Below are 27,849 nucleotides of genomic sequence, written 5' to 3'. Positions count from 1 at the left end.
GAGTGATCAGCTCTGCTCAGTTGAAGGTGGCGCGTTGCGCTCGGCAGTTCATGTGTTCGTTGTCTGAGCTCCATTTGCGTTTTGTCGTGCACTCAGATAGCAGCTGGTAATATCGGTCAAGTTCAGCTCCTTTCCAGAATTGCAAATTGAGGCATTGAATTGCTGTGCGGGGCAGGTGAAATTCACTTTTTAATTGCAAATAAAAGCAAAAGTGCAAAATATAAAATTATAAATACTCAAGAACTTGTCACGGTGCCAAATATTATGCACAGATAAAGTTTAAAAAGGTGTGTTCTCGCCTTCCATTTACAAACAAACTAGAAAAATATAGTATACATGTGTATATCTGTGCGATCTACATCTACATAATTATTTCAAAGGTCATAAAACAATTCAAAGACCCTTAATCGTTCGTTGTTCTTATGTAAATTCGATCGCGATCGTAAAAACAAAATACTCAAATAAAACAATTTGCGCAGCAGCTTTCGAAAAATCAATTATTCGCTCTTCCAGCGATTCCGTGAAATAACAAAACGACAAAATCATCAATAAATAAAGGTAAATATTATATTCAATTGAAAGTAAAATCCCAATTTTTTTTTGCGAATTAACCGAAAAATATATAGTTGTTATTAAGTCCACGTTCCCATGCTAGACTCCCTGCAATGTCATCCACACATCTAAGTAAACACTTTAAACCGGTTTCATATAACCCATGCGCGAAATATAAATAATGAGAACCACACACTCACAATCCCTCTCTCACATACGCACACCTCGTTATAAACATTGCCTAGTAAGGGAGGAGGCGGGGCGCAAGGTGCCGACCCGGCATTAGACTGAAAGCAAATCCGTAGTATTTTTATTTTGTTATTGATAAACAAAGCATTAGCGTCGTTGGCCTGCGTTCACTTATGTATATATGTACATATGTAGTTATCAGCACGATTTTAATATCATTTTGGGCGACAATTACGTCACAAACAAACAAAGAGGTGCTATGTACATATGTAAGTATATGTATTACAAGTCAAGTATGTATATACATACCTGGCAGAGATTTCTTATCGGATCGGAGAGATTAGATCAGAACGTTATGTAGCAAAAAATCTACACATTAATAGAACAAATATATACACTGTTCACGTTTCGTTTTCAAGGATAAATATCTATTTATTAAGTATGATGTTAATAGCAAGAGAGCTACAATAAAATGTGTACTCGCCTTATACAGGTTATATACTTGAACTCGAATTTAATTGTTGATATTTTGCGATGATGATAGAATAAACTTATTTTAGTATTTTATAATAATGATATAATAGCATAAATTTGAATATTCCTCTTTATAATGACACTTTAGTAAGGACTTCTAATTTGTTTTGTATTTCTTAAGAATTGGATAGGTACGAATTTTTGTGATCGAAAGATTTATATCAACTTGATGATACAAACGGAAATAGAATATACATAACATACATACATAGAATAGACGCTCACAAATCAGAACCACTTTTTTTTAAGGTAATTCAAATTTCTAGAAAATTAAAATTAAAAATACGAATTCTATTGATTTTTTCCTTAAATTAATAAAAGTAAGCAATTTGAACTATATGTATTTGCAACACAACAGAAATATTAGTGCATTACATTTATGAACTTCAAAAACTTCAAAGTTTCGGAGATTGTTATATCTCAAAGAACACATGAGCTTTTGCTGTACATTATTATTATTTTTAATTAATTATTCATGAGGAAATTCGACAATTTAGCTTCGAATCGAAATACTTTTGGTAACGGTTAGGGTAGCACACGCTTTCGGTGTTGGCAAAGCTTACTATGCTAAGCAAGGGAAAGGCAGAACGAACCCACAAAACAAATTTCTCAAAATTCACCTAATGAATGATGCTGAATCTGCGAATAAAACTGGTTTCCCATTAGCTCTTAGTTTCTCCAAACTACGCAATTTATTGACAGACTTTCTGAATGCTTTCAGATGAGCACCGCCGCTGTCATGGAGTTGGCCGTTGCCCATCGTAAGGAACAGGCGAATGTAGGCACATTGTTGGCTCGCCGCTATGCGGATTTGTTGCATGCTGAAAAGCACACCGACTGTGTGTTCCATGTGTGTGAACAACAGTTGAAGGGTCACAAGTTGATCCTAAGCGCAGCCAGCCCCGTGTTTGAGGCGATGTTCTATGGACCACTGCAGGAACCGGAACCGGAGATTGAGATACACGACATCAGTGCGGCGATCTTCAAGGTGCTCATCGAATACATCTACAGCGGCAGCGTGGACTACGAGTGCTTGCAGCTGGAGGAATGCATTGAACTCTACTATGCCGCCGAGAAGTATCTGCTGGATCAACTCATAACCGATGCTTTACTTGCCATATCCCGCAAGCTGCGCTTCTCTAACGTTCTGCCAGCCCTGGAATTAAGTGTGTGCATGGGTCTGGACAGACTGCTGGATGTGTGCATGTCATTTTTTATGCGCTGTTGCGTCAACAATGATCAGTACTTGAGCTATCTGAAGGAAAACTACGTCCACGTGTCCAAGGAATGCGTCAAGTCCATTATTGCCGCAAGCAAAGAGCCGCACAAACTGCTGCTTTGGTACGTTTATGAGTGGACACAACAGGAGTGCGATGATGCCGGTTTGGGAGATGCAGCCACCTGGCAGGTTACGCCTCCCCCCGAAGCCGCCAACAGCCGCGATCTTGTGCCAGCCACAGTCGTGGAACGATGCTACTACAAAGCCTGCCGTCCATTCACAATCGATGCCGAGTCCAATGTGTGGCGTCTGGATATGAAGTGTTCTCGTTTCATTTCCGTGTTGGGTCTGGTGCTTAACAGTCGCCTGGCGCCCAATCTCACCTGCCACATTGGTCGCGTACCGCAAGAATATCGCGAATCGTTGCGCATTGATCTTTACGCCGACGGTGACGATCCTGTGTGGACACACATCATACAGAATCAGTTGACCAAGTACAATTGTGATTTGCATTTGAGTTGGAGCCGAGAACAGGCCTGTGTCCTGACGCCCGAGGTGCAGTACGTGTTGCAGCTGCGTTGGGAGAGCAGCGCCTTTGGGGCAGAGTATCCATGTAGCCTGCAGTCGTGTTTGGTCGATGGCATCCGCTTTATCGATGGCGACTCCTTCAGTGGCAGCCTAGTCAAGGGGCTGCGATATGTGAATCTAGTCTAGGCACTTTCTTTAGCTAAACATTTACTTTATTCGTAAACACTGTGTATTTATTGCTTTAAGTTAATGTACGAGCTTCAGAGTTCAATAAACTGTGAAATTCGTTGAAAGATTATCGTAAAGAAACGTATTCAAAAAGCCGGTTTTATGTCTCGTTTGTTTCCGTCAGCTGATAGGTTACTCACGTGCCAGCTTATAAATAAACAACGCTTTAGTTTAATAAAAAAAATATTCACCTCAGTATAAACTTGCAATATTAAATTGACGATAGGTTAATATTAAATTTAAAAATAATATTTAATATTTTTACGAGAATATGGTATGTTGCGTGTCACCGATTAATACTATCGTTGTTGCTTATTATTATTATTTTTAATGGAACCCTAAACTCAATTTAAACCCACAATCTGCATATTAATATGCATAAAAATATGCAATATTGGTTTTCTGGTTTATATATTGCATTTCAAATAAAAGTCTCTTCATTCATCGTGTTAAAAAATTTATCTCATCACTGGCGATAGTGTAGCCAGTCAAGACTGTATATTTTGACTCATCTATGTTATTTAGTATATTTGCCGGCATATTTGCAAATTTAAGTTGCGGTCACACTGTGTGCCACAGTTGTTTATTATTCGCGGTAAATGAGAAGAAAAATAACAAAACAAAATGACAGTATTGTATAGAGTCGAAAGCCGGCGTGAATTCGGAACTAACAAAGACAGCAATGTGTTTCCGCACAAAGTAGTGCTGTGCGCCGTCTCTTCTCGCAACATCATCGCATTTAGCGTCCTTCAGAGTCTCTCGAGTCACGTCTACGTGTGTGACATTGTGACGCCTTGGCAGCATTATAAGGTCTGCTCTTCCAAATCGCTAATCAATGTGCTGGAGTGGAGTGCAAACGGAGAGCAATTGCTGCTTGGCTACATTGGCGGTCGCATTGAGATTTGGGAGCCCAAAGAGCACACATTGAACCTTTGGCAGCTGCAGTATCATGCCAACATTCCCAGCGAAGACATTGTGCAGGCGAAATTTTTCCACAACGGTAAAGGTGTCGTATTCAACACGCAGAAAAAAAGATCACACCTACTATGCTGAGAAATTCGAGCGTCTGGAGCAGCGGCCAACATTGACAGGCTTTGGCGGCGTCGCCACCGAGGGATGCATTCTGTTGACCTCATCGGGATTGTTGGCGGCTTTCGCGCTGCCTCAACTGCAGAGAACGAACCCTAGCAATAACAGTGGAGCTGAACCCGTAGACAACAGCGGTCAGGGTGATCAAATTGAACTGACGCCAGCGACGCACAGCATTGGAATCTCCCGCAGCTACATCGAACACTGCAGCATAGTGGCGAGCGCAACTGGAGCTCTCAATGTGGCCTACAGCATTGGTTGGCAGCAGCCACAACAACTGGTTTATTGCTTCAAGGTAATGCACAAAAATGTTCATGTAATGCGATTTCTTATAATTATATTTAAATTAAAGGTTTCGCTGCAATTGGAAGGCGAAAAAATTACAATCAAGTCGGAATCGTTGGCAAGCATATTTCTGAACGCAACGCCAGTTTCACAGCCCAGCAGGCGCATCACGCAGCTGCTGTGGAAGCGAGTGGCCAACGACGATGTCATCTTCGTCGTCTTTGGCTCCCCTGAAGGCGGCAGTCTCCTGGAGCAATGGACGCTCACTCGTCGTCATCAGAATGTTCATGCTCTGCTGCAGCAATCGACGACAGCAGCTGGAAACAACAAGTCCGTTGATTTCTTGCCCAGCGAGAGCTGGGAACAAGTGGCCAAACTACAGTTAAATTCACAAATTGCTCATTTGTCCAGCACTCGGCTTGTTGCTGTGGACTGTGAGCAGTTGTATGCTATAATGCAGGACAACAGTGTGGATGTTCTGGAGCCGGGCACATTAAAGAAGGTGAATCATACGCAATTTGAACGCGATGGCGACACTAGATTCATTTGCGCAGATCTGACACCAACCAGTCAAATGCTGATTATATTCGATAGTCAGGCCCAGTTGCATGCCATGCAAACTCCAATGTTGAAGCAAACTACGGGCACTATGCAGCTGCTCCAGTTGCTGCTCGAGTATTGCATTGTAACGGGCGTGGATGCCAGCGATGTCTTGATGCTTAACCTGGGCAATCTGGAAGCATTGGTGGAGAAGTTAACCGATAATTTCACACGTCAACCGTCTTATGTCCGTCAGTTTTATTATGCAAACTTTCTGGCGCTCAAGAGTAATCTGTGCCGCGCCCAGCAGCAAGAGTTTGACAATCTCATCATATTGCACGCCATTTCAAGTACATTTAAGAGCCTTTTGCGGCCATCGGATCTGGGCTGCCAGGATAAAGGACCGGCGGACAATTTGGCCATGAAACTGGCCGAGTCAGTGCCAGATGTCGATCTTGTTTTGCAGAATCTGAACGCTAAGGACTTCACCGTTGAGCCAATGATGCTGCAGAGCCTGCAGCAGCTCATCCAGTGGGTCACCGACTTGGCGCTCAATATGCTGAACCGGCTGCCCGACGAGGTGATGAAAAGTAAATTGTCGGGAAAGCGACCCAGCTACGATATAAGTCGCGACATTGTGGCCATTGGCAGTTTGCGTGAACTGCTGGTCATGATCCGGATTTGGGGACTGCTGAATCCGCAGTGCCTGCCTGTGTATACTAAGACAATGGAGAATATCGATGTATTGCTCATACTTTTTAGACTGTTGACGCGGCTGGCGCAGAACACAGCAGAGCCGGACGAACTGCTACTTGACGAATGCAGTTTGTTGTCAAAACAGTTGCTAATACCACAACTCACCAAATATAACCCGACCACGTTGTTGAGCACGCAAGGATACACCGCGGTAAAGTCAGGACAACTGGTCTTCACATCGCAGGTGGAACCAGTTGGACTACAAGACATTGAAATGGAGCAGGTTGTGTTTTCCAATTGTGTCAAGGATGGCGTCAGTAATCTTCAGATCGGAGCCAGCCCCCCATACCATTAGACGATGCGCCCGTTGCGGATTTGTGAATAGCGCTAATAAGGTGGCCAAGACGTCGGCTATGAAAGCATGGTGTAACAAGTGGTTGCATTGCCATTGCGGTGGATTTTGGAAACAAATTAATTAGTATTACAATTTTCGTAGAATAGTTTTTTACACTAAATAAATATATAAACACATTTTGTGCTTGTGTTTTAAATAGTCCGCCAAACTGACATCGAATATTCGTTGACAAGAATTGCACATATCGATAGTTGCGATATTTTGACACGAATATTTCTTATTAGACTAGTATTGATTAGCGATGAAAACGACCTGACTGAGTATCGATAGACGCCAGAGGAGATTGATAAACGCGATTGCTTGGAATCGCAGTTTCTTATTAGACCATTGATAAATACAAACAAAAGTTTTGTCTGCAACACAAAATTCGTAATAAAAGTGTTAAAATGAATATTAATTTACCCAATTTCAATGTTAAAAATCTCGTTAAGGAGGCGGGCAGTACAATATCTCGTGTTGTGCAGGTAGAATAACGTTTTTGCGATTGCCTAAGCTCGTTCTTGTGGTTGGGGGTTCCTGTGAAGTATTTTTGGATGGGTGTTGGGTGTTTTTTTGGACTGCGCACTCAATTGACTTTTTTGCGTTTACCCTTGCCCTTTTGCAGCTGACAGAGGAGAAACTTGGCACCACCGAGCGTACCGAATACGATTTACACTTCCAGAATCTAGCGGAACGTGCCGATGTGACCAAAACATGGACAGAGAAAATCGTGCGAGATACCGAATCGGTGCTAATTCCAAATCCACAGAATCGTGTCGAAGACTTCATATTTGAAAAGATTGAAAAATCGAAGCCAAAACGTCTCAGCAACCTGGAGCATCTGGCCCTGGACATGATCGAAGCAGGCGGAGATTTCGGGCAGGATATGCCCTATGGTCAAGCCCTCATTAAAGTTGGTCAAGCAGAACAAAAGCTGGGACAGTGTGAGCATGATTTCATTGCCACTTCGGGCATTTGTTTTACGCAACCGTTGCGCAAATTCCTCGATGGAGAAATGAAAACCATAAGCAAAGAGCGTGGCATTCTGGAGACGAAGCGGTGAGTGTATTTCTTGATCAATATTATTTCTGTTCTAAGCATAATAACGATAATTGCAGTTTGGATCTGGATGCGTGTAAGAACCGTGTGAAGAAGGCACGCAGCATGCTTGGACAGCAGTCGGTGAGTGAAGCGGGGTGAGAGGTGTGATGGTTATTGAGGGGGTGGTGAGATAAAATTAGCACTAAGCTCATTATGGATTTTTGCCTTTGCTTTTACTCTTCTTATGCTGCTTTCACACATCATATATACCATATCAATATATCTTCTTCTGTATGGATGTCTCGATTTGTGATTTATAGAAAGATGGCATCTCGCCAGAAGCTGTCTTGGAACAGGTATCGCCCTTAGTGGTGTCCTCTTAATGTCTTTTTGACTTCACTTGATTTACTAAAATTGATTGGAAAATATCTCATTTACAAATATTTCTATTTGTTGTGCAATGCAGGCGGAACGGGATCTTCGTGTGGCCCAAGCCGAGTTTGATCGCCAATCGGAGATAACCAAGTTGCTGCTGGACGGCATTAGTACATCGCAGGCCTCCCATCTGCGTCATTTGCATGCATTCATACAGACTCAGGTGCGCTACTATAAACAATGCGGCGATGTCATGGATCAACTGCAACGCGATTTGGCCAAGTGAGTAAACGAATATTTCTCAAAATGGGTGACTGAGAGACGTGTAGTATGCTTAGTATATGCAATTTAGTTTGTTCCCTTTTATACTTTGATTTTGAAATGGCGGCACTCTATTCCCAACTTTGCACATTTGTCGGCTGAATGAACAATTGAAAAGATATGTTGTGGGCCATTCGTTTGACCTTTTACGGTTTGTATTGTTTTGTGGTCTTACAGAATGCAGCCCGCCAAGCCACGCCTGCGCATAAATAGCGAAGATGTCGATGGGCCTCCCAGCATAGTGTCGGCTCATTCATTTGACTCTGATTGCGATAGCAATTGCACTGCACTAGCCCTTGCTCTAGATGCAACGAGTAATGATATTGAGGCTGGTTATACTAGCATTCATATTGGTCAGAACAAGGCGCTGACGCATCTGTTGGAAGACTTTGAGATCGAATTCGATACGAGCGCCATAACAACAGTTTAATTCCATGTTTGAGAAACTCTCGAAAAAGCCTTGAATCAAAATTGAAATATTGTAATTGGTTAACATATTGTATACGTAATTAGTCATAGATTTTATATTGATTGTTACTGTTCTCACATCGTGATTCGTCTAGTCTTCGTATTGTTATGTGTTAATCATTCTGTTCGTAGTTCTGATCTCACAATTTGTCAACGGTTTCAAATTTTAATAGCACCCCGCAAACCAAATTCAAACCCAATCAATTACAAACACAATCAAGTCTCTAAAGTCTGCCTCTGCGTCTTCCATCAGCTTGGGAGGCCCAACACCATACGCACCGCTCGATCTAAACGATGCATCCAAGTCCAACTCCGCTGGCGGTGCCTCCGCTGGACACCGTGGCGCTGGTAACAACAACACCAGCTCTGGTCATGGTCAGAAACCAAATCAATCCATCCCAATGCACGTTAACGTCGATCAAATGCAGCGTGCTCGAGTGTTGTGCTCCTATGATGCTAAGGATCACACAGAATTGAATTTAAGTGCGAATGAGGTATGTTGGAAATTGTATTCAATGTTATTGTGCATTACCAAGATTCATTTACATTCGCAGGTCATCTTTGTCACCGAATGCTCACCGGTCAACGAGGATTACATGTATGGTAAGCAGGGTCTGATGAAGGGCTTGGTGCCCCGCGCATTTGTGGAAATGCTCGACGAGGAGCAAGAGGTTCCACTCTAAGGTAACTCATAAGGGCGAACAAACAACTGATAAGACACAGCCAGTGGCAATTTAAACTCAAGCTAACATTGAATATACATATATACGGCATACGCGAAAAGATATTAATGCGAATTACTCATACACATTTAGATGATGAAGGCAATTAATTGGACAATTACAATTACATTATTCATACATACATAATACATATGCAAGAGAGTACAATAATTTATCAGAATATACATATACAATATACAACATACCTATATTATATTAGCTTAGTCCATGTCGTTCAATCAGTGTGCCTCTAGTAACCCAAGCATTCCAAAAAAAACGTAAATAAAAACCAACTCCTGCATAGAACTTCCTATCTAGTTCTCTTGCTCATTGCTCAGCTTTTAATGGCCAGCAAAGGTCAAATATATACATACATATATAATGCTAATATCAAGAAGAATCTCTGCAATGCAATTGTTTTTATAATTCCTTGAAACTCAATTACTTACAAATTAATTACTATACAAAAAAAATCTCAAATATTGTTACTTGTAAACTTATCTTTATATAATGCAAAAATGTTTACAGAATATCCCAAATTTTATTATTGTTGCTAAAAATAATCTAATCTACAAGAAAAGCCTTTTATTCTTATTATTCCTAAGCCTAATCTCACATTGAACAAAGTATTATATTTTATGTTATTTTGTTAATTGTTTACGGTTAGTTATATTTAAATATACATTTATGAGATTGTTAATTCTATATACTAGTATTTGTCTATTTATCAACTCGGTATTTAAAGTGTCGCATTTCATCTCACATTTACTTAAGTTGCACTATTTAATACTCATTAACGCACTTCCATTTAAAAGATTTGCAACTCCTTGTTTTGGTGCAATTTCCCAAGTCAATTACGTATTGCTTGTAAGGTTTGAAAACAAAAATCCCCCAATTGAATATTGAAAAAAGACAACACCAAACAAAAGCCATGCCAATCCAGACTTTAAGCGTAATCAAAGCAATGAAAATAAAATTTAAATAAAAACGTACAATAAAAAGGCATAGGCGAGCGAATTAAACAACGATCTTTAGGTTTTCAACGTTGAAATGCGAATAGAAAAGATTTTAAAACTATGTAAAGCAAATGTATCAAATATTAAATAACACACATATAAATAATTGAAATACAATAAAATGTTTACAAAAATGCATGGAAATATTGAATATTTATTTAAATATTATATATTCATAATACATTCACAATATGGTTTTGGTATCAGATTATCGATTAGATTAGACATTTAGATATGTATCAATGATTCTTCAAAAAAAATCAAAGTGCGGATCACTATCGTCACTGAGAAAGTCATCTTCGTCCTCGAACTCCGTGTCGAACGAATTGTCGGAATCAAAGTCATAGTCATCAGGATCAATGTTGAATAAATCGTGCATGTTGAAACTACAAGTGCCCGCGGATGGCAGTGTGAGAGTTACATCGATAATTTTCTTGGCAGCCACCTCCGGATGATGCAACGTCTGATAATTGACACTAGTCCCAGTCACAGTTAGCTTAATGGGAAATGTTCGTGGCGTGTTTTGTGCGAGTTTTAATTTCAAAATAATATCTTTTAGTAGTTGGTCCGTGATTTGGACACAATCATTAAGATGCAACACATGCAGCTTTGCGCATGCAAGTATAAGTCGAAGTATGCCGTTATCAGTTATATTGATACTATATTTTAGATTGATCTCCTCTAAATTTTGAAGAGAGTATAATGATTCTAGACTTTGATCGGTAATTTCATTGTTGTTGGGCAAATAAAGCGTACGCAACGCGCCCAACTTGCCAATATCCAAGAGCATGGGAGCATTGATACAGTTGGAGCCGCGGGATTCAAAGTACTCCAATTGCATGGATTTGTGCTCCGCCAGTCCAGTAATTAATCTGGTGGGTAGCGTATCAGTTGGATAGGAATGTAGTATAAGTTTCTTCAGGCTCGGTAATTGTCCAACGTATTGGTATTCAGCATATTCGCGACTTCCACAGTTCGTGGCCAACACTTCGAGAGATTCACAGCACTTTTCAACGACCAGTTCTCTAAAACATCTTTGTACACTCTTCAGATGCAGTTCCTTAAGCTGTGTCAATGCCTTGCAAGCCACAGCTAACTTCTCGGCTAAGATGCCAGAACAGTTCGTTAGGATCAAAGTTTCGACGCAACGTGGAAATCGATCCATATTCTCACCAGTCAGCCTATCATTGTGTGCCAAATCGATTTTCTTCAGTTTCTTTAGATGACCCATAGCCAGTAGCCCATCATTGCTTAGAGCGCAACCACGTAACTCGACACTTTCGAGACTCTTCAGTTTGGCAAACATTTTGGACATGGATGTCGATGTCAGTTTGTTTGCCATGACTCGCATCGATTGCAGATTAATGCAGTACTTTCCCAGAAATTCGCACACATGTTTGCAGTGACGTTCTGGCATAATACCCTCAATATGCTGAACATGCCTGCCGGAAAGCTTGAAGAAGTCTCGTACATCCCACACAGTCATTGACTCGAAAGTATGAAAATTCACAAATTTTTCCAGCGTTGGCGACACATTCTGATAAACGTTGCGAAAGCGAATGCAGCTGCGAGCAAAGTGTATGCGATCGGCTAGCGCTAACATACGTACTATATGCTCCAAACAGTCATCATTTAGACGCATTATGGGTATAGTTTCTGCCTTGGAATCGTTTCTTTTTGGTGGCTGCATATTTGCTGGATAACGCGTTAAGTCCTGCGCATCGGGTTGATGCCAACTATCGCTGGGTCTCACGCTCAGACGGCATCCATTGACATAGTGCACTTTGCGCTGCAATGCTCTGCAAAAAATAACAAATTTAGTTTTAGTCACTCACGAGTTGTCTATATGACAACGGCGAATCAAAAAATAGTCGGAGCGAAGCTAGTGTATCTGAATTGTTTAATACCAAATAACTTTACGAAACTGCTAATTTCTACAAATGTACCATTTCAGAACTTGTGCTCCAATGGACTTGCAAATCAAAAATAGAACCTGTTTCAATATAAACGATTCTTTTATGCTACGGTTAAACTCAATTGCGACCGTTTTGTTACACATGATCTGGTACATTTGTTCTGTGATAACAGTTATGCTCTTTTACTTACTTGGCCGCATGACGAGGATTGTGAAAACAAACATATCCACTTCTTGGCTTACTGGCAGTTCCCTTTGCTTCCAGTATTTGCAGGCGAGCAACATTTCCGAATTTGGCGAAATACTTACGCAGCTGACGCGATGTCACCTGAATATGAAAATGCAATGAAGCAATATATACATACACTAAAATTATGTAAATACATATGTATTTGCTATATTCTTACCAAATTTGAAATATTAAAGAAAAACAGGTTCTTCACTAATACATGGTCTTCGGTGTACACCAGTTCATCTTTGAAGTAAAATGTTTGTTTCGCCGGAGTTTGAGCATTCCACAAATCCACAGCAAATGAAATACAATCCATTTTTCTTGAGCTAGTTGTCTAAAAAGTTCCTATGACATTAAAAACTAAATTTGTTTGCCATATGATTTGAGATTGATTTGCAGACAACTACTTTTAATAATGAATAAAGAACTGTCAAACTTGTACAAATATTTAGAATTGTTACTCTGTATTCACAAAAAATGAATGAATGTGGATAGGCGATTATCTGTTGAATTCACACGAGTTGCTCATATCGATAAAGAACATATCGATAATCATTGCTTAGGTATAGAACGCTCAGCGATACTATTCGATATATTTCTTGTGGCAGTAGTAAAATCTCGCAATACAATTTATACAATTACAATTTACAAGAAGTATTCCATTGTCAGCATCTTTTTATACTGTAATGTTGCAACAGTTTCGCAAGTGCAAGCAAAATTCATATACTAACCTTTGCCGGTAGGCTACATTGACTTTGCTTTGAAATTTCGATTACGATTGAAAATTTTGAGGACTTTTTTATGGGGGATTCCCTTATGCACTAAGGACACACATACATGCCAAAGGAAAATCAACATTACTTGGGTTTCTATTAATCACTTATTGCGTTAAATATGTTTTTGTGATCCTAGTTTACTTCCGGCATGAAAGGTATAACTATTCCGTCTGATATATCCAATACCAAACATTCGATTAAACATAAAAAATGTAAATATGTATATTATAACAATATACAAAATTTAAGGAAAGGAAACTTTTATTAAAATCACAATAGTTTCCAGTTTTTGTTGTAGAAAACCTTTATATGTATGTATAGTTTTTTTTTATTTACAAATTGTACATATTACAATTAAAATTCACTATATTAAATGTACAGAAGTGCTACTAAGTCTTGATTCTTATACCAGAAAATCAACAATTATTTTTGTATTATTAAGTATATATATGTGTATGTATGTATGTAAGTATATACAACGATCGCTGCCAGCAGCGTCTCAATTTTTAATACAATTACAAAAGCAAATTTAATCCGTTACAATAATTTAAGGAACCCACATATGTATAATCGGTGTGAGTGCTGTCTAGTTTTTATCTGTTATTCTGTGTGTTAAATGTTTGGGCCAACTGTCACGACAGTATCCAAGAGTGTATAATACCTGTGTAATAAAAATATGTTTACAAAAAACCTTTATTAAAAACGCAAGGGGCTCTTACGGTTTTCACCTGGTGAGAGAGTAATATGTATGTCCTCACGGTTGAGCATTGGTGCTGCAAAACAATGTTAATAATTTTATTTAAAAATATATATACACAAACAAAAAAAAAAAATGCAGCGCGGAGGCAAAAACAGCAAAAAGCAGACTTGGTAAATATTGAAATAACTTTTGTTTTTTATTTATGCAAGCTGCTTAAATTAATAATAAACTTAGTAGTAGAGCGATATCGCTAAAACAGATATTGAGGCATTTGTAATTTACATAAATATTATTTAAACAAATCTATGTGTAAATATTGTTAATAATGTATGCGCATTCTACAAACATATATATAAATTTGAATGTTAATATATGTAATTTAGTTGGGTTTCTCTCTTTTTAATGTTGTTGTGTCTTTCAAATGAGCAGCGAGTTCGGTTACAAACACACACACATTAGATGTCCTTTTTTATGACTTGACTTTTTCACTTATGCTTAACTGGAAACTAGATTAAATTCTATCACAGTTTCAAAGTTCAAAGCCAACATGCACACAAAACGAGCAAACCATGCATGTTAGAGAACTCTGGGTTGGTTATATCTATGTACGCATCTACATAGAACCTATGGAGCTCGGATCCTTGGCAATTAGCACACAAGTGTATGATGGTTATCACTTATCAAGCCAGGCAAGCTGGCGATCGATCTATCAATCAATCGAACAATCGATCACGTGTGTAAAGCATATGGCTGCTGCCGATTACCATCGGATCCAGCTGCAGCAGCTGTTGTGGGCGAGGAATTTGCATTATCATTGCCGCTTGGCAGTATGCGTATCATACCCGGCTGGATCCTAACATTTTCACAGGCTTCGCAAACGTTCAGTTGCGGATGGTTGCGGAATGTACACAAGTTGCAGGCCCACGTGTCCAGTGGCTCCTCACCCTCGTCCTCATCTGATCCGGACAGGGATTCCTCCTCCTCATCATTAGTGTGGGCTCGTGGAGGTGGGATAGAATGCGGTGCAGCTGCCGCTGCTCTCGCCGCCGCCTCAGCACGTTGATGTTGCAGAAATTGCTGAAACTGATAGTATTGCGCATAGGTGGGTGGCGGCTCCTGCATCTGCAGATGCATCTGCTGCTGTTGGTATTGCTGCTGCGGCGTCAGGCAGGCCGAACTGGGCGCACTGCTATGCTGCTGCACATAGTCTAATTGCGACTGTGTTGGAGGTGCCGGTACCGAATGAAGCCGCAGCGAATTTGGAGGCACCCTGCCAGGAACACCACGCTGGCGTGGGTGGGGCTGCTGGGGTGTCTGACTGTTATTACTCGCTGGCGCTGAGAGCTGACGATTCATGGGATTCGACGCGGCAGCAGTGCCATTGAGTTGGGGATCTGCAACAGATGGAATCCAAATAAATAAGTGTATCTAATACAATCTTAATTCGTGCGCCTTACCATTTATCATATTGAGCAGCCGCTGACAGTCGTCAGTAAGCTTCCTTATATCTCTATCCAGTCTTTCCGATTCGCCCACTGGTATCGGTTCGGTCAGTATGTTAATTTCCTGCTCAAGGCTAAGCAGGCGCTTCTTGTTATCACGCAGCACATTGGCTAGCTTATCGCGCCGTGTCTTCTGTCGCTCGATGGTGGCTGCATGGGCTGAAAGCAGAATAGCACAAATAACGATCAGTTATCGATATGTATTATATAGTAAATGCATATGTCCTCTATTGGCATTAGTGTCTGTTTGAATGGGCTTGCTTAATACCTCACATTTTATTACTCTGTTTGTTGCTAAAAATAATGGCGCGCATTTTTGCGCACGCTAAAAGTTCATAAACAAATTTAAATTTAGTCAAAATGCGCAAACACACGAAAAATCAATCTAATAATAATTTATTTTCCTGAAAATAAGCAGCGCATCGCCCCATTTGAAACGATTTTCTCGATTTTGATTTTAACAAACAAAAAGAAAATAAAACAAAATTCAAATAATATGAAATAAAATTAAAACAGAGACAAATATTTTTAGACATTTGATAGATTTCTAACGGAAATAGCAAACAGGGCAATGGGCCAAGGGAGGATCTCAAGACCCATCGGACATCTATAGTATGTATGAATATGCGAAAATGTTATGTGGCCTGCTATATAAAACTAGGAGGAAATTCGGATGAAATTTGTACGTCATTTGCGGGTGTTTGCAAACATTTTAATTGATAAATAAATTCATTAATGGTAAGCGCGAAAAATAATTTCAAAGTAAGATAGAAAAAGAAATGATCTCGAATACACACATACATATATATAATCGTAATGGTAGCGTTATTCGACTTTGATTGACTGTCGCTTTAAATTTTTGTCTAAAAGCAAATGCGTTTCCTAAGAGTCTAAGTGTTTTTGCTTTTGTTTTTATTATAGTTTGTGAACCATGTGATTAAATGTCAGCGCGACAATTTTCGTCATTATCTTCATCACCATCATTCTTGCCATGAATTATATTGAAAAAGATTTTCTTTCCCCGAATTTCTTGAGGCGGCCCACGCTGCGTATGCTTAACATGTCAAGTAGTCGCCTTATATGATCTAACGGAATCCGAATTAGTTTCCCTCGTCGCTCGTTTTGCCCTGAACTTGAACGAATCTAAACAACAAAGCACCGCAGAGAAGAGAGCAAAATTTTTGTATAAATAAAATACGATATACTGGTCAGAGAAACTCGCGGGGGAATGCGCCGCCGGTGGAAACACATTGAAATTATTTAAAAGCATCGAGAAAAACACAAGAGAAATGCGAAAACAAAACGAAATGAAATAAAGACAATGGGGAATGCGAAAAAGAAATGGGCAAAGGCCAAAGAAATCAGACAAGAGACATTTCGACAGCAAATAATGTGCCGGACTCTGTATATAGATAAATAAAAGCGTGGGCGACTTGCATATACATATATCTATGTAAATATGTATGTCGATGGGATAGGTGTATTTGTACACCTTGGATAAGTTATATTCTAATCACAAGATTATGTAGTAAACTAAGTACATCAAACGATTAGTTATGGATATTATCATTTCTATTTACGTTTCACTAAAAGTATATTTGATTAAGCCACAGTAAATTCATATGCAGGTGAAATAAAAATATAGTAACTTAGGTATTTAAAAATTAGTGATTAAGGATCAGCCCCAATATTTTTATTCTAATTAGTATTCAAACAAATAAGAAAGTTTCAGTGTGTTTGAGCAGTAGTGCGATATTAATTATAAAATATATCGCAAATAAATTTTTAGAAATCAAAAAGCTATTGTTATTATATGTATAAAAAATAATTCCTGTAGTAATTCCTGATTTTTATCGACTTGCGGGGCGGAAGTGGGCGTGGAAAAAATGTGAAACAAACTTCATCTGCGTGCAAGCATAATAAGTGCTCTCGAAAATAATATCTCTATTTCTTATAGTCTCTAAGATCAAGGTGTTCATATGACGGACATGGCTTTCGTCTAGACTATTGACGCTGATCAAGAAAATATATACTTTATAGGGTCGGAGATGCCTCCTTCTGCTTGTTACATACATTTCCTAAAGGCACAATGTTATTATACTCTTCTACCTTATCAGTAGCGAGTATAAAAATAAGTAAACCTGTAAATGCAATTCTATTGTAGTATGTTGGTTTTTAGTAAACACACTCAACACGAAGACTCCACACCTTCGTATTATTCATTAAAGAACTGCCCTCTCATTTCACAACGATTGGAATACAAAAATTATCTCTCGCATTCTCTTTTCGTACTCATTTCGGGGCATAATTTAATTTGTTATCAATTGTAAACGGAATAGTCTGATAAGGACAAAACAACACCGAGACTTCCATGCGCGATTAAGCCACAATAACAACGAAAAAGCAGCCATAAATAGAACTCAGATATCGGGCGATTTCGTGCATGCGAAACATAACGAAACTATAACAATTACCTTTGACTTGAAATATATATTAAAAATGTTGAGACTGAAGTGTTTTTACTTATGATACTGTGATTTAATAACTAAAAATGCAGCAATTTCTTATCAAATCTTTAAAAGCCTGATAATTCGTGTAAGCAGATTTTCAATTCGTCGCCAATCTCATTTCGATCATTTTTCGAATTAATTGTCGCTACCGAATATATCGATACTTGTTGAAATGATTAATCGCAACCTTAGCGATAGTCACACTCATTTGAGTGGACATTCCGCGAAGTGAACGATAAGCACTAGACCACCGAGAACACATGATTCTGCCGCCTTTCCATTCCCATTTCCATCCCCAATCCCCAATCCCCATACTCCAATTGTTTTGCACTCACCTTCTCGATCGCATTCGGGCACGACGCCCTCATAGAGGGGCATGTGTGTGACGCTGGGGCTGTTGTCAGCGCTGCTGTTGTGCAAATGGTTGTTGTTGTAGTTGGAGGCAACAATGTGATTCTGCGCCTGTGTTGGATATGGAAATACTTGAGCCATCTCTTCGACTGCAGCCGTTGGCTGCGGTTGCTGCGATTGTGACGAAACAAATGCGGATGGCGGTGGCGTTGCTCCATCGGTGGCGAGGACAGGTGGGGGAGGGCAGGGCGCGTAGAGCGGTACCTGAGGACGCACACAACCGGCACTAAAGACGCTGCCCTCGTCGGTGACGATTAATTGGAAATTCTTATGGGTGCCACGACGCGCGTCAAAGCTACTGCTCGAATATGTGATGCCGCTGCTGCCGTTGCCACTGGCCGCCGGGCCGGCCGTAATGTCAATGGTCGCGGGCGCAGCGCCGCCGTTCGACTGTTGCGGTTGTCGCAATGTGAGATTCAGCGACGTGAAGCTCTTCCTTCCGCTCGGGGTGCTCGCTCCAGATGTGGGCGATGGCGGCGTTGGCGATATTGCGACGGCGTTGTTTGAAAATTCGCGTGCATACGGCGGTTCCGGCTGTAGCGTTATAACTGAGCGATGTCGAACTGGAGAACGCAATTGCGCAGTTGTTGTCGTCGGTGCTGGCGTCGCTGCTGTTGCTGTTGGGGCTGGTGCTGCTGCTGTTGCTGTTGCTGTTATTGCTGCTGACGTCGTTGGCGATGATAAGGAGACACTGAGCGACAGTTCAGACTCGCTAGAGCTGAGAGGGCTGGTGAGACAGGAGGAATCATTGGAGAAGCTGCTCAGCTGCTGCTGTTGTTGCTGCTGTGCGAGTGAGAGCGCAGCCCCATCGCCGCTGCTCGCTATCGCTGTCTGTCGCTTCGGTGGCAGCGGCGGCGCTCGCCTCAATGGCTTATACTGTGCACCTGGCGTCAGCTGTGGTGGCTGTTGTTGCTGCTGCTGCTGCTGCTGACGCTGTTGTATCTTCTGCTGCAGTTGCGCATTCAGCTGACGTTGCAGATTCAATGTGGTGGGACGCGGACGTGCTGGGGGTACAATTGGTGGCGCCTCGACACTGTCGCTATCGTTGCCGTTGCCATTACCGTTGGCATGGCCAATGGGTGGTTGTGTCGGCGCAGCACGTGATGGTTTTAAAGGCGTCGGTGGCTTTGTCTGTCGTTGCTGCAGCTGCTGTTGTTGTTGCTGCTGCTGCTGTTGCAACACCTTTGCGGGATACGACTGCACGGGTATGGGATGCAGTGAGAGCTCCTTTTTCAACATTTGTATGCAATTATCACGCTGATGGCAATTCTCATTGACGCATTGCGTCACCAGGGCATCGGGTAGCGTTGGAAACTCCTGCTTCATCTCATGGAACAGGTGCATAATACTAATGTTTGTGCACTGGCAGCTTAGCTTTGCTTTTGGCCTTGCTGCCTCCTCCAGCTGTTCATAACTGCTGCTTCTACTAATGTTGTTGTTGTTGCTGATCCGTTTGGGGGGCAACTGTTGTTGCTGATCCTCGTCGGCGTTGAGCAGTGCCTTGAATTGAAAATGTTGATGCAGTGCCTCGCTTATGGAGGGCGTGTTGTTGTGGCTTGGATTATTCGCTGTTCTTTGCTGTTGCTGTGGAGAATTGCCATTTAGTTGGAAATTGTTGGCTCCGGGCGGCGTTGGTGGTGTAGCCGCCATTTTAGGCCATCATTTGTCACTGCTGCAGACCTGTAAGTAGCCACCATAATAATGGAAATTAGTGCGCTAATTAAATTAAGAATCGATTTTAAATGATTCACAAATGGAAATAGAAAGCGAACGTCACCTCTCCCACTCATTAGTTCATGGCTAGAATTAGCACAAACAGCTAACTCGAAGCAAACTCAATGAATATGCCGATGTCGATGTCGATGCTGTGGCTGCTGCTGCTGCTGCGATGCAAGCAGAGAAGCTGGCAAGAATCAAAGAGCTTCAAACAATTTGGATAAGCACCGAGAACAATAAACAAATGACTGAAAATTTAAAAATATTTATGACACCATTCAAGGCGAAGCATAAAAAATTGCTCAAAACTTTTGTGCGAAAATAACGCAAAATGTGAAACACGATAATAATAATAATAATAAAAGAAAGACGAACGGGGAAAATTAAATAGACAGACCAGCTAAATCTCGTTATCTCGTGCTGCTGCCAGTGCTAGGCCAGTGTCAAGGATGACATCGACTCTATGTCAAAGACAAATAAGGTGCAGAAATAATGAGCAACTATTGGCATTGATGAATTGGTAAATGTGACGTCCAGAGAGTTAAGTTGTCAATAAATATTATAAGTTTGCACTTATTATTTAAATTCTTTCTTTTTATTAATCACTTACATTTTGATATGAACTAATTTTGAATATTATTGATTTAATCGCGCACTTGAAAGCGCTTAGAAAATTCGAAGAAAATCGTTTTATAAATATGATTGATGATGTTTCTTAAACAATAAACACACACAATTTTGTTTGCTTTGCTTTCAGTCCTTTTTTAATAATTGAATATTGTTTATTGCCATTTACATTCAATGCGTATGTATTTGTTTTTGGTATGTTTTCTATTTGTGTTATTTGCCATAAATATTAACATCCGAGTTATTTCACAATTCAATTAGAACTCAGTTTTCTGCACATGTTCAATCATAAATTTTTGCACGTTGGTGGCTAAATCATTATAATACATATTCAAATATGCTTATTAACATTTTAATGTGCTGAAATATTTTTTATCAAAACAGAACACAATCTCCCGCAGTTTTCCGCAATTCTCAAAAGTCTGAGAGACGCGTTTGTACGCCTTAAATGCCAGCGATAAACTGAAAACATTTTCGAAAATAATTTCAAAGAGTCTTCAAAAATTGAGAAGCATACATCTCACATACATATGTTTGTTTCTACATACGTATAAACATACAAGTGTATGTAAAAACATGCTCACAATTAAATGAATGCCGTCGAATAACAACACACACAACTTGTAATTTCCTTCTCGCCACAATATGTGAATGTGAAATGCATTCCACTATAAATATCAACAAAAAACAAAGAAGTAATAACAATAATACAAAGCGTATTACGCTGTATTCATTAGTTCTATTAATTCCCTTTAACATGTTATGAAGTGAAACGAATCAATTAAATCATTCAATATTTTTGACAAACGCACACATTGAGAAAATTAAAAAGTAATAGAAATATTTTGCACTTGTATTGAGTTTTCTTTTCTGCACTCTTCTCTCTCTCTCTCTCTCTCTCACTCACTCTTTCTGTGTTGGTAAGCAATTTTGCTCTTATAAATTTCTTAAAAATAAACTTTTGTGTGGGTGTTGCACAAAAGCATCGAGAATTGAATGAAATATTTGAAAGCAGGCAAAGAGATCAACAAAAAGAAAGAAAAAAACGAATGCGAAAAATAAATGAGAAGAAAATAAATGATATGCTGAGGTGAAAGAGTTGTTTAGGAACGAAATTAATTAGTTATCAAAAAAGAGCGATCAAATCAACAAATGTACAATCGGCTAGACTATCTTCAAGTTAGACGTACTTAATTACCAGACACATCGTCACAAGGATTAAATATAGATTAAAGAATATGTATTAAAGCAGCCCTAATACATATGCATGAATATCTACAACGATATATTGGGGATTTTCGGCTCACCTGAGCTCTTCGAATGGAAACAACTACTGACGATATTAATAAAAACAAATAATAAACTTTCGTTCTCACATACAAAAATACGAGACTAGCAATAAAAAGTCAACATTTATGCACAAAAAACGCATTAATAATAAAGCATTGGCATTAAATTTGCGATGGCACATTTAACATGGCGCCATTAAAATGGCCACAGGCATAAATATTATTTATTCTATTTTTTTTCACTTTTTTTTTAATTTATTAACACAAGAATAGCGAGAGAATTTGTTTCCAGCATTTTTTAGTTGAAAAATTTGACCAAACAACAAAATATAGAAAAAATAAATTCAACATATTTTCAGCGACGCTAAGATACCCTTTTTATATATATTACAAAAGTCTATTTCCAATATGTAGGTTATACATATATTTTTTGACGAAATTTTTTGCTCATTCGCTTTAAAATTTCGAAAAATGCGAGCGAACTTTAAATTAAGCAGTAATTAAAAGGCAAAACAACATCAAGAATTTAGTGCAAAAATGTTGAACATTTTCTTTCGATTTTTTTTATTTTTCCATCAAATTCCAACCAAAATTCTGTGGCCAGAACTTGTATAGTATTTAAAGCAAAGCAGATATTTGAATACCCTACATAAAATAATTACAAAAGAAATTTAACATTTACTTGTAATACAAATGCTTCGATGTCATTACGATAAAAGGCCAGTCAGCTTTTAGTATATTTATATACCATATTTTTATAGTATATTGATATATTGATATATATTGTTCTCGAATGTCTATTGCCTGATCGCAAGAAAATAATGTTATAAAGGGGAATTTTGATTGAACGGGGAGGCAATAATGAAAATTTGTTTTATTTCGATAATTTATCTCGTTTACGTTTTGTTTGCTTGTTCGTTTCGTGCGCCTTATTGCGAGGGTGTAGCGCAGACAGACAAACAAACGAACGGCTGCAGACGTAAACGACCTTCACAATTAGCGAGATACAGATACAGATACAGATACAGATAGATACAGATATATGCAACAGATATACGAAATGTGCACGAGTTTTCGCCTCGGAAAGGAAAGAAAATCGACGTCAAAATGTGCAGCTTTTCTTGCTTAGTATATAGAAGAAACTGAGAGTACTCGTGTATGTTAAAGCAATATACAAAACGGGATGTATGCACAGACATCTGATTATTGTATATACTTACAAACATGGTATACTTGTGTATATTTGTATGCATCTGTGCACATATGTACATCTATCAAATGCAAAGGTAACTCATTTATTTTGCCAAACATAAAGCCTACATACATATAAGGAAAATAAAAAAAAAAACAAAAACGACAAACAACAAAACAAATGTTTATAAACTAATTAATTTTTGGCAACACATATGTATGTACAAGTTTTATGGCTCGATCGGAACGGATCTTCTTGTAATTTCACGCAAAAAAATTCCATTCATTAAAATGCTTTTGTGAAAACTTTGGCGGCGCTTGGCGTATTTTTCGTTAAATGTATTTACAGATCAACAAGCAAAAATTCAATAATCGCCAGTGCTGACTACTAAATACCCTTTATTCTGCTATTAGATGAAAGTGAACTCAGAAAACTCTACAATACGTGAACGTTTATATTATACCAACAGCTGTTACATTACAGGGTATAATACTTGGGGTTTCCGTGCAGTCGATCAACAGATTTTCAAGTGGATCATCTGCCGTTTACAGGAAATTCCGACGTTTAGGTTTTTCCGAATGCTTTGGTATTTGGCGCCACCCTTTTTTTCTGTTGCTGACCCAGATCGTAGCAAATGGATTTGATATAAATCGAGTTAATGCTTATAGGATTTTAGGGCAATTATACAGCTTGGGAACCCTTCAAATTGACCTTTAAACTGCTAATTATACTTGTTTTTGTCTATTACAAAAAAAAAAAAATACATTCTACGTATGGCATATTTTTATCAGTTCGGTAATCAACATTAATGAGATATACTCGCATATGTATGTATAGATTACCGTAACGACAGCCTTTGAAGGCCGAACATTTGAAGTATCAATGCATCGGCCGGAAATCTCATTGTCTGCTCTGTCAAAAAATAAATAAATAAATAATATTTGAAACGAAAAAGAGAAAAACAATATACTACATGTACCGCCGTACCACGCACCGATCAGACACTCAATTCTGAAACAGAAAACATACGGTTCTCGAAGACAATGCGTAGAAAAACTAGAAAGAAAATAACTAGATAACTGTGCTATACACACAACATGGAAAACAACTTTCACTTTGTGTAGGGAACAACCGACAAAATACAAAACGAAGGGAACGAAAAAGAAAATAATTTTAAATATAAACGAAATATTATAAATCAAATGCAAAGACATGAAATGGAATGGAAACAACTCGCAAAATGGAACAAAAATAATTTAATTTTATTTTGTATTTTGTTATTTTTTTTGTTCTATTTTGTATTTTCTATTTTGTGCGCCCGCTGCTGCTTGCCAATAATTTGAAGAGGCGTTTTGCGGAATTTTCTGCAGACGTCAGGCCTTGACTGACGTCATTGGCGCGAATTTCGAATTGGAAACAAGACAGAAATGCGTATCGTTTCTCCTGTCGTTCTCCTGCCCCAATATTACTTTGTATAGTGCGAAATAAAATCCATCATTCAATTTGTATTCAAAGATAGATATGGGTTATTTATACATTAATCCCTTTGCAGCTACGGCTAATGTGAGCTAAGGGATTTCTTCAAGAGAGTTAATATTATTCGGTTCTCTGTTAAATGAGCGATTATGATGAAGAATTCCACAATACTCGATTATATATTAGCATATTTTCACCGTAAGTGGACCAATTTAAAGTATACTTGATATTGGGTATTTTCTAGACGAGTTTGCTTTTCTGTTGGGTGCTCGGCTAGCTTTCTTGTTCTTAGCCTCTTCATAAATGTGAAAATAATCAATGCGAAGCAAAATACAACATCAATAACAATAATAACAACAACATTAACAACAATTTAAGTTATATATAGAAGGTGCTCACTAAAAGTAAAAAAAAAAATAAATAAATAAAAGACATCCAGTTGAGGGGGTTGCTAGGGAAAATATGGTGTTAAATTGGGCTTTTCTAATCAGGAAAACCGCTTCGTGGTGAGCGGCAAATTTGCAAATTTGTATACTTATATGTACATACATTCATCTAATGTTTAAAGAGCTAAAATTATTTACTCAGATGTTGATTACGAGTTTCTAAAAATGAAAGTGCTGATAAAGTTATGTACAGATGTTTAAAGTCATGATTGGCATATTGTACACTGGAGTCCCCACTATCAAATTTATTTTAAGCTTTTATTATATCTGAGGTCTCTGCTGGTACATAAAATGTTGACTGTTAGCAATTAATTACATTAAGTATAGTAGTAGGCGCTTGCTTGAGCAGGCTAATAAATGTGCTCAAAACAAGTATACACACTTTTTTGTGAAATAATAATAATAATGTTTAATAGTCTCTGCGCTTAGATTGCCAACTACCACTACGTTGAAATTATCAGCCTTATAGAGGGTTGTGTGTATATAGTTCATCATATTTAATTGTACATACAATTTCAATACGTAAATATGCAGGGGAAATTCCCGCAATAACAACAACAAAGGCCCAGCAGCTCGAGAGTTGCCGCCGCCGCAACAACAACAACAACAATACATACATATAAACAAAGACGTAAAATGGAAACGACAAGCAGCAACAATAACAACAGATTTTAAAACATGTACAAGCACAAAAGTTTGCGCCACGCATCAACATATAGATGACAACTATTATTGAGTGATCTATATCAAGAAATGAGAGAACCTAAATTAAAAGTCGACAAAAATATTTGTTGTTGTCGGGTGACGTAGCTTATCAATTATCGAAACTGATCGTGACACGCCGTGCTAGGCCCGTGTTCATCTCTAGTAGGCGAGTGACAACAACGGAACCTGTCCGTGGCGACAGAGTTGAAAAAACAACAGCGACGACCATTGATAAAACTATGCTAAAATCCCCGAACGCAAACAGTCGTTGAAACAAAATCAATATTTGCACTTTTAGATTAGAAATTATGGGGAAATATATAACCAAAGAAATACCTGTATACACACTAATATATTTAAATATTTTTGTTAGAATTGGGCCATAATGGCAAATCGGTAACAGCCCTGGTCCCGGGTCCCAAATCGCTTTTTCCCAAGTCTATGCCCTGTCACGGTTTTTTGTGTTATCATTGTGGTAATGGGGCGGGGGCGGAAATATTCATATAAAAACATACATACGTGGATAAGTACACACATACATATGTATGTGTATGAACGCGTATGGCTGTGTGTACATGTGTATGTACGTGCACTTAAACACACACTCACACAATGCGAATGTGCGAAAGAGACACGTAGAGCGACAACGGCGACGACGCGACGCTGCTCGGCTCGCTGTATTAACAGCAGAAACGGCAACAACAACAAGGTATGGCAAGATAAAAACCAGCCAGATCGTCGGCATGTATGTGTTAGTGTTTCTGAATAAGTGCGAACGAGAGAGCGAGTGCATAAAAACAGGTGACATTGGCAGCAGTGCTACGCAATAAAAGATAAAAAATACAAAATTCAAATAAAATGTATAAAATACCATCTGGTCTGGCCTAAGAAATTACATAGTAGAATATGAAATAAAACACAAACATGGCCCAAAAGGTGCACAGCCAGTTTTGTGTACACACACACGCACACATAATTTTCAGTAGCAAATTTATGGACGGGGGGTTAGACACGGATGCAACTTGTTGCATGTGTAATAGTAGTCGTTGTGCATATATGCACATACTATGTACAAAATAGTTAATCACATTGTATACTTACGAAAACAAGACAATTAGAATATGGGCGCTCTTTTGCTTTGTGTTGATTCCTCCTCAACAACACTTGGGTATTGCATGAACTTTTGTGTTTTCACTTATTCTCTTTCTTGCGGCCGTTTTTATTGCTGGCCTTTGGCTTGGCTTTCACTTTATTCTTTGCACTCGCAGAACAACGCACTTGTACTCGCTCGTGAAATTTCCGTTTCGTATCGTTCTCGCCAAGCGTATTTTCTCTTTTTTTACATTTATTATTAATCCAACAATTGTATTTATTTTGATTTTCGTTCGATTTCTACGCGATCCGCCTGATCCGCGAACTTAGCAGCAAATGAAAACAGCTGATTGTTTGATAACAGTGAACTAGACCTAACATTTTACTGAACTGTTATTAGCAGCGATCGATTATTTAGTTTTTTATTGAATCAACATCACTTTTTATGACCGATGAATGAAAGTTTTAAATGTAAATTCTGGTTAAAGTAAGAGAAAAAAAAATTAAAAAACACGTAAACTGCTTGAACTGAATTTGAAACATCACAGCTGCGCACAGATAGATAACAGAGCTGAGCAATAATCTAACGTCACCAATGTTGATAAAAAATTAATATCGAATATGTGGAGTCGACATTTAGGTTATATCGATATTATATCGACAAAATATAAAAACATCGTTTAAACATGATTGTCAGTGTAGCCAGTCATATAATTAGACACGGAAAATACCAAAAGTTATACTTTGGTGTATATTGTTTAAATTTGTGCTATCGAAATTATTGCAGTTGGTGCTTAATTTTTTACTTTTAAAAATATCAATCATTTTATAGAATACTCTTTCAACTGTAAGCGGTTTTTAATTATTAAAGTGATATATATTTTTTCCTCATAAGTAATTATCAAACAGTTTTGTCATGAAAGTATTCAATTTCAATGACCGAAATGTTGTTATGTATTGGAACTTCAGTTCGGTCGAATCAAATAGGAATTGGATTCGACTAATCGATTCATTGTTTTAAAAAGATCGATTAATAACAATCAAAAGTCGTCGATTTACAGTC

General features: G+C 38.6%; 5 protein-coding genes across 10 annotated transcripts; 3 read left to right on the top strand and 2 right to left on the bottom strand.

The window, feature by feature from the left end:
• The first annotated feature begins 19 nt into the window (after positions 1-19).
• LOC132793692 (uncharacterized) lies at positions 20-3,472 on the top strand. The gene is made up of 2 exons (XM_060803726.1): positions 20-558; positions 1,997-3,472. Exon 2 carries the CDS (start codon positions 1,997-1,999, stop codon positions 3,206-3,208), a length of 1,212 nt encoding a protein of 403 aa, XP_060659709.1. The 5' UTR covers positions 20-558; the 3' UTR covers positions 3,209-3,472.
• Positions 3,473-3,738: 266 nt separating this feature from the next.
• On the top strand, positions 3,739-6,391 carry LOC132793688 (mediator of RNA polymerase II transcription subunit 16). Its single transcript, XM_060803722.1, is given in 4 exon segments — positions 3,739-4,273; positions 4,275-4,634; positions 4,692-6,209; positions 6,211-6,391. Coding segments are annotated over 4 exon segments (2,406 nt in total). The 5' UTR covers positions 3,739-3,874; the 3' UTR covers positions 6,340-6,391.
• Positions 6,392-6,552: 161 nt separating this feature from the next.
• Positions 6,553-10,341, top strand: LOC132793693 (endophilin-B1). Of its 4 annotated transcripts, none has more exons than XM_060803729.1 (7): positions 6,553-6,739; positions 6,880-7,313; positions 7,373-7,436; positions 7,616-7,651; positions 7,762-7,952; positions 8,169-8,415; positions 9,014-10,341. In XM_060803729.1, exons 1-7 carry the CDS (start codon positions 6,662-6,664, stop codon positions 9,140-9,142), a joined length of 1,179 nt encoding a protein of 392 aa, XP_060659712.1. In that variant the 5' UTR covers positions 6,553-6,661; the 3' UTR covers positions 9,143-10,341. The 4 variants fall into 4 exon arrangements, with proteins under 4 accessions (XP_060659712.1, XP_060659713.1, XP_060659710.1 ...); XM_060803727.1 differs by lacking the exon at positions 8,169-8,415 and adding an exon at positions 8,713-8,953 and having other exon boundaries at positions 6,566-6,739; XM_060803730.1 differs by lacking the exon at positions 7,616-7,651 and having other exon boundaries at positions 6,557-6,739.
• On the bottom strand, positions 10,339-12,844 carry LOC132793690 (uncharacterized). Its single transcript, XM_060803724.1, has 3 exons — positions 12,520-12,844; positions 12,304-12,440; positions 10,339-11,996 (listed from the first exon to the last, which is right to left on the bottom strand). The coding sequence occupies exons 1-3, from the start codon at positions 12,658-12,660 to the stop codon at positions 10,448-10,450; spliced, it is 1,827 nt and encodes a 608-aa protein (XP_060659707.1). The 5' UTR covers positions 12,661-12,844; the 3' UTR covers positions 10,339-10,447.
• A 659-nt stretch (positions 12,845-13,503) lies between these two features.
• On the bottom strand, positions 13,504-27,189 carry LOC132794415 (uncharacterized). 3 transcript variants are annotated; one of them, XM_060804863.1, is made up of 6 exons: positions 26,796-27,189; positions 18,168-19,923; positions 15,278-15,481; positions 14,663-15,214; positions 13,840-13,893; positions 13,504-13,781 (listed from the first exon to the last, which is right to left on the bottom strand). In XM_060804863.1, exons 2-6 carry the CDS (start codon positions 19,891-19,893, stop codon positions 13,753-13,755), a joined length of 2,565 nt encoding a protein of 854 aa, XP_060660846.1. In that variant the 5' UTR covers positions 19,894-19,923; positions 26,796-27,189; the 3' UTR covers positions 13,504-13,752. The 3 variants fall into 3 exon arrangements, with proteins under 3 accessions (XP_060660846.1, XP_060660844.1, XP_060660845.1); XM_060804861.1 differs by lacking the exons at positions 13,504-13,781; positions 13,840-13,893 and having other exon boundaries at positions 14,091-15,214; positions 26,796-27,182; XM_060804862.1 differs by lacking the exons at positions 13,504-13,781; positions 13,840-13,893; positions 26,796-27,189 and adding an exon at positions 20,570-20,672 and having other exon boundaries at positions 14,091-15,214.
• Between the last annotated feature and the right edge of the window lie 660 nt (positions 27,190-27,849).

The sequence above is a fragment of the Drosophila nasuta genome, chromosome 3 (assembly GCF_023558535.2).
Source record: "Drosophila nasuta strain 15112-1781.00 chromosome 3, ASM2355853v1, whole genome shotgun sequence".
Lineage (NCBI taxonomy): Eukaryota > Metazoa > Arthropoda > Insecta > Diptera > Drosophilidae > Drosophila > Drosophila nasuta.
This window is presented reverse-complemented; position numbering and strand designations above follow the sequence as displayed.

Coding starts and splice junctions, on each gene's coding strand:
- LOC132793693 (XM_060803729.1), top strand. CDS start 6,662: ATGAATATTAATTTACCCAATTTCAATGTTAAAAATCTCGTTAAGGAG. Junction 6,740..6,879: donor CAATATCTCGTGTTGTGCAG/GTAGAATAACGT, acceptor GCCCTTTTGCAG/CTGACAGAGGAGAAACTTGG. Junction 7,652..7,761: donor CAGAAGCTGTCTTGGAACAG/GTATCGCCCTTA, acceptor TGTGCAATGCAG/GCGGAACGGGATCTTCGTGT.
- LOC132794415 (XM_060804861.1), bottom strand. CDS start 19,893: ATGGCGGCTACACCACCAACGCCGCCCGGAGCCAACAATTTCCAACTA. Junction 15,482..18,167: donor GCCCGAATGCGATCGAGAAG/GTGAGTGCAAAA, acceptor TTCTGCTTTCAG/CCCATGCAGCCACCATCGAG. Junction 15,215..15,277: donor GCTGCTCAATATGATAAATG/GTAAGGCGCACG, acceptor CATCTGTTGCAG/ATCCCCAACTCAATGGCACT.
- LOC132793690 (XM_060803724.1), bottom strand. CDS start 12,660: ATGGATTGTATTTCATTTGCTGTGGATTTGTGGAATGCTCAAACTCCG. Junction 12,441..12,519: donor TCTTTAATATTTCAAATTTG/GTAAGAATATAG, acceptor TTTCATATTCAG/GTGACATCGCGTCAGCTGCG. Junction 11,997..12,303: donor AATCCTCGTCATGCGGCCAA/GTAAGTAAAAGA, acceptor TATTTTTTGCAG/AGCATTGCAGCGCAAAGTGC.
- LOC132793692 (XM_060803726.1), top strand. CDS start 1,997: ATGAGCACCGCCGCTGTCATGGAGTTGGCCGTTGCCCATCGTAAGGAA.